The sequence below is a fragment of the Eptatretus burgeri genome, unplaced genomic scaffold, assembly GCF_056783735.1.
Source record: "Eptatretus burgeri isolate ZD-2024b unplaced genomic scaffold, Ebu_testis_v1 Ebu_testis_scaffold_451, whole genome shotgun sequence".
Classification (NCBI taxonomy): Eukaryota; Metazoa; Chordata; class Myxini; order Myxiniformes; family Myxinidae; genus Eptatretus; species Eptatretus burgeri.
In genome coordinates, this window is record NW_028222400.1 from 1 (window position 1) to 6114 (window position 6114).

The 6114-nt window shown below is 44.5% G+C and overlaps 1 protein-coding gene across 1 annotated transcript; it reads left to right on the forward strand.

The window, feature by feature from the left end:
- Positions 1 to 1852: 1852 nt before the first annotated feature.
- On the forward strand, positions 1853 to 4464 carry LOC147007210 (large ribosomal subunit protein eL39-like; the record flags this gene model as incomplete). Its single annotated transcript, XM_085867507.1, has 2 exons — positions 1853 to 1968; positions 4307 to 4464. Coding segments are annotated over 2 exons (165 nt in total), but the record flags the coding sequence as incomplete, so codon positions are not given.
- Between the last annotated feature and the right edge of the window lie 1650 nt (positions 4465 to 6114).

Genomic DNA, 6114 nt, shown 5'->3' on the forward strand with positions numbered 1-6114 from the left:
TTCTCCGATACCAGTGCCGCGAGGAGGGTGATGGATTTGTATCGCACGACCTGACACCAGTGTTACGGTATTCGCGCCCGCCGGCGTGCTGACGGCCACGTAACTCGAATCGCGGCACGTCGCCCACCGGACGGACAATCCAGTTGTGACCCTCTCGGACTAACGCCGGGAACCAGTCACGGGTGGACCTTTCGGTCTCACCGCGATCGAGCCAATCAGCCCCCGCGTGGGATAGGGTTGCTTGCCAAATTCGACCTACCTCAGTACCCACACGGAGGGTAGACCGGGCGATCACACCTCGCCGCAGGTCGACTTCGGACACGGGCCACTTAAGCGACCCGTTCCGTACTATCGGGATAACTGAGCGGTGTTATCGTCGGCCTCGACGGTTCGATTAATTATCGGGCGTATTCAGCCCACTACCAACCCTTTACGTGAAGCCAGATGAGGATTCAATGAAAGAAATGACGAAGCGAAGCGGGAAACAGTTCAACACAAAGCACATTTATTTGCGATGAACGGAAAGCACACATATTCAATTCCACCAAAAGCACATAGAAAAAAAGAAGAAACACAATGCAATTTTACACAAAAAGCAAATGCGACAATGCAGATCTAATACCGATTACGCGAGCACACGGCAACACTTATACAATTCTACTTCACAGACGGCGCCGACAACACATACCCAAAACCAAGAAAAAGAAAAGAGAACCCTCAAGGATGAGGCGGGCCTGAGGCCGAGACCGGGTCGGGCCTACCCGTCTGGTGATGAGACGCGGAGCGGCGATGGTGCCTCAACTCCGCGGGCCTCGCGGACAGTGTCTGGTAGGGGGTGGGAAAGGGGCCCCCTTGGTCGCACTATCTCAGCGCGGGGGGAAACAGGAGGGGGTTGCTGATGCTCGGGGGAAAGGAGGATTTCTACTCTGCCTCGAGTCCCGCGCCGAGCGTCTCCACTTCGACCAGGTCGCGCCGTCGGCCTCCCTGGTGTGCAGCTCCCGGCACGACGCGAGCACCCCCTCGTCTGCCCTCGCCGCCTCTCCACAGCTCCGTCCCCTTCGCTCCGACTCCAACGCACACGACGACGACCAACTCCTTCTTGCTTCTTCTTCCCAACTCCACCGGCTGCGAAGTCTTAACTCTCTTGACTGACGAACGCGGTCGCTTATATAAGCCCCGTGGCTTCGCTCTCTCATCTTTGACCCCCTGCCTTCGACCTTTCACCTCGCTCCCCATTGGCCCGAGAAAAAGTGGGCGTGAATGCATTTTGATCCATAAATTTGCATATAGCGACCGCCCTCCAACGCCCTGGAGGCGGGGCCAAATCGCCCCTCGCTCACCGATTGGACGGAACAAAAGTGGGCGTGTGTCGTTTTTGATCCGTTTTTGAAGCGGAAAATCCGTGGTTTTGTACACGCTGTTCGGTGCGCGCCCTGCACGAGTCCAACACCGGTACCCACAAGCGGCGCAAGAACGGTGGCGATGCGACGGTTGCGAGGTGTGACGTGAAGCGGCGCCGCGGTGGGTGGTTGATGTTGTGGTTGGTGGTGGTAACAATGGCGGTTGGTCCAAAATAAAGATAGTAAAAGAAAAACAGCTATCCTGAAGAGTCGCAGCACGCATAAATGACATGTATTCCCACTAGACAACGGGTTTGGGCCTAACTACACATATACTTATGGAGATATCTCACCTCAGGGACCTGAATGGTGGTTTGCGAATTTGGTAACCACAACTATATATATATATATATATATATATATATATATATATATATATATATATATATATATATATATATATATATATATATATATATATTATAGAGTATAATCATAATGTGATTTAATCTTCTCATCCCCAGGGTTCGCACAAGACGTTTCGCATCAAACGCGTCCTGGCAAAGAAGCAAAAGCAAAACAGGCCAATCCCACAGTGGATTCGCATGAGGACTGGGAATACGATAAGGTAATGGTGAAGGTGGCCACGTCTGTGCAGTTTTGATGTTCATGCTTGGTTTATGGTTTTATATTTGGGCACATGGATAAACAGTAAACCTTCAAATATCGTGGCGGTTTGGTTTCTGGAAAATGCCACAATAGTTGAAACCAAGAGCTAATGCAAAATGTGGGGTTTGCTTCCTGGGCTTTGAGAAAATGGAGGAAAATTGGCGGCAGCCAGAAATAAATAAATCTCAATTGAAACGAGAAGGGTACTCGGTTGAGCACATACCTTTGCTACGTAAAGCCTGAGCCGTGAGAACATATTGGGCCAAATACATTTTTGAAACTTCATGCTATACAGTTCAATGTCGTTTTTGGCCCTATCTCTCAATGGTGAAGAATCACTAAAAAAAAATTAATTCTCGAGAAAGATCCGGATCTTCACCAAAATCGAATAAATTAGTCCTTCTGGCACACCCAACCTGTCCAAGTTTCGTCCAAATCCGTCCACAACTTTTTGAGATATTGTGCTCTATATCGGTTTCGCCAATCTCTCAATGGTGAATAATCACTAAATTATCAGACCCGGATCTTTGCCAAAATTGCATCAATTCTTCTTTGTCACTTACCCCACTTGTCCACTAAGTTTCGTCCAAATCCATCCACAACTTTTTGAGATATCCTGCACACAAGTAGACAGACAGAAAGGGGTGAAAACATAACCTCCACCTTCGATGGTGGAGGTAACTAGATGGGCACTCTATAAAGTGCATACCTCCGCCACGCAATGCTTGATCCAGTGGAACATATCAGGCCGAAGAAATTTTTGAAATACCATGCTATATATATATATATATATATAGTTTTTGGCGTCATCTCTCAATGGTGAAGAATCACTGAAAATTTAAAAAAATTTCCTATCTGGATTTGGATCTTCACCGAACATGAAAGAATTCGTCCTCGTCACACACCCAACCTGCCCACCAAATTTCATCCAGATCTGTCCACAATTTTTTGAGATGTCCTGCTCAGACGCGTGAAGACAACCTCCTTCCACCTTCGGTGGCGGAGGAAATAAAAACAAAGCTTTCACCTTTTAAATTTTTTAACACTAACCCTAATACAAGAGTGAGATGATGTCGGGTGGAGGTTCGAAAGATGTGGATGTAGAACTTGCGATGGCTGATGGATCAGCTCGGTCCCAGATGCCTTGTGGAATCGTTGATAAATCCGCAATGGTTTCTCCCGTACACCAGTTCACTTAGACTTCTTTTCTTTTTTTTCCTCTTTGGTATTTGATCCAAACATTAAGCACTTTTTCCATCCTTTCAAGAAGATCACGGTACTGGAATGACACTTTTGCATTTTTCTGGCACAGATATTTGACTCCCATTTACCAGTATTCATTTATCCTGCAATGGTGGCCCACAGATGCAGCACAAACCTCTTGCAAACGTATCTTAACTTTTTTTTCTTTTTTTTTTTTAAAGTGCAATGTCATCACTTTTCTCCGTCTTTTTGCACAATGTTGTTCATTGTTTTATGTTTGGACACCATTATTAACTGTTGTGCAGTTACAAGATGTTGTAGATATCGAATTGCAGGATCTCTGTCTGTCATTTCCTGTTCGATTGCGATTCATTAAATTTAGCTTTGTTCCCGTTTGTTAGTCTGATGAATGCAATTAACGCTGCACAAGAAGCAACAAAAGGCTCGTAATGGGAGGTCATCGAACACCCGGATGGAAAAGATGACTGCTCAAAAACCGTGATTGGCCGAAAGAAATGCCGTGAAAACTAAATTGGAACACCAATGATTGGTCAGCCCGTGATTGGTCGAAACCCGTGATATTTGAGGCTTTACCATACATAAATAACACATATGCGTCCAGATAACCATTAACACGAGGTTTTAAAAGTGGGAAGAAAGCAGGTTGGGATAAATTCCAGCAAAGTACAATAACGATGTTGTGATTGTAAACTCGATCCAGAAATGTTGGCTCGAAGATGAGCTAAATGAATATGATCACAGAATACCACAGATATCCATGTTTGATAAACTAAAGGCTGATGGGAGCTTGAAGGGAGTTTCCAAGCTGATTTTTATTATTTTATTTTATTTTAATAGCAGGTGTAAATTGATTTTGTAGAGTTGTGCACAGCAGATGCAATTCCACTCTGGCTTATCAGTGCCTTGGGTGTCACTTCCCTGCTAAAATGAAGACTTTGCAAATATCCTCGGGGATGGCTGTCTCTTGTTATCCTCAGATTCCAATGCATAAGAACAATTCATTTTTGTATTCCGTGCACTTTCCTTGCACTGTTCTCGTGCCGAATCCTCATCTGACTTCTTTTGTTTGACAGGTACAACTCGAAGCGCAGACACTGGAGAAGGACAAAGCTTCGGCTGTAGAGGGTCACTTTACGTCGACTACAATCTCTAAGTGCAGTGGTCTTTGATGGAGCAAGCTTGGTTGATGATTTGCATTGATGTCGACTAAATAAACAAGTTTGAATTAAAATGTGAGCTTACATTTGTGGTTTTTTTTTTGTATGTTTTTTCAGTTTGGCTTTTGCATGAGGTTGTGGGGTTCAAACCTAAATGACTGTGGCATGTTGAGGATTTTGATGCCAAACTGCTTGATTGACTGTTTCAGGGAAGTGATGTTTTATTCAGTGTGTTTGTTATAACACTGGTCAGTTGTGACTTTTAGGGTTGAAGTTTGCTCTCTGGGGTGCCAGCCCACACCATGTTAACCTCAGTGCCCTCGTCACAACTTTTGGTACCAAATTACTTGTGTGGTTGTGGCAGTGCTGGGCTGCTCATATCCCCCCCCCCAAAAAAAAATGTTATAACATGTACACATGACTGCAGGGTTCCTTGAAAAACAAATTCCCTCCTCTCATCCAGCAAAATTTTTTCCCACAAAGAAAATTCCATTTTGGAAAGCAATGAGTTTGGATGTCAAAACAATTGATTGCTTGACTCGCCAATTAAATTATCGACATTTAAGAAGCCAGTGAGTTTTGACAGTTTCCTCAGTCCGAGGTGAACGTAGCAATGAAATGGACTATCAAATTTTACCTTTGAAACCATGACATTAAACTTGTTCAAAAATTGAGATGTGATGTCAATTGTGGAGCCACTGAGCTTTTCTGGTCATTTGAGCTTGTCCTGTGCACAAGTGAAATGACCAAAACTCATCGCGTATGCAGTTCCTCACTATTTTTGAGCAATCCATCCCAATGTGATGCTGGGATCAAGTGGTGTCCTGTACAGTATTTTACAACTCGTGTTATACATATGAGCACACGAGAATTCATTTTATACAGGGTGTTCGAGGGAAGCACCATGATTTTGTGCTTACCAACTATTCATGACATATCTAATACCTGGACGCATGAAGGTCTAAATTCTCGAGGTTTTATGTTGTGGAAGGATAATGCTCAATGTGATTAAGCATTGCATGTATGAGGGGTGATCAGTTTGTGGCTCAACCTACTTGTCGACATGGTCGGATGATGAAAGTTTCCAGTATTTCGATCTACCTTCACTTTATGATATTTCTGCTTGCACATTTTCCATTGTGGACTTTAAGTCGAGAACCCCCCCTCAAAAAATAATTCAATTGCAATGTTCAAATTGTTGCTAAGCTGTGAAAGTACCTGTGCAAGAAAGACTTGCCTTCCAAGCAAATACATATGGATAATGGAAGCAACAATAGGGAATGATCTCCATATTCCATTGTACAGAACTGGTGAACTGAGTTCAAATGTGACAGAACAAGCACCGAAGATGAACATGGATCAGGTCGCCCTGTTGAGGTGGCAACTGCAGAAATAGTGGACTCTGTGCATGAAGTGATGAAAGACAAGTACCAATCACCACGTATCCTGAGACATTGGGTGTCGGTTTTGGTTGTTTTTAATCGATCCATCCAGATAAATTTGGAATGGCAAAAGTCAGCACTGGGTTACCTGAATACTGACCGTGGACCAGAAAGGAGGTCATCTGGACATTTCCCGTGAACTATGATGTGGGAGGAGTAGCAAAAATTCCTCCAGTGGATTGCCACACAGGATCAGACATGGGTTCACCACTTTGATCCTGAGACCAAGCAAGAGAGCATGCAATGGAAACGTGGTCCCTACCCCCTCAAATGTTCAAGAGG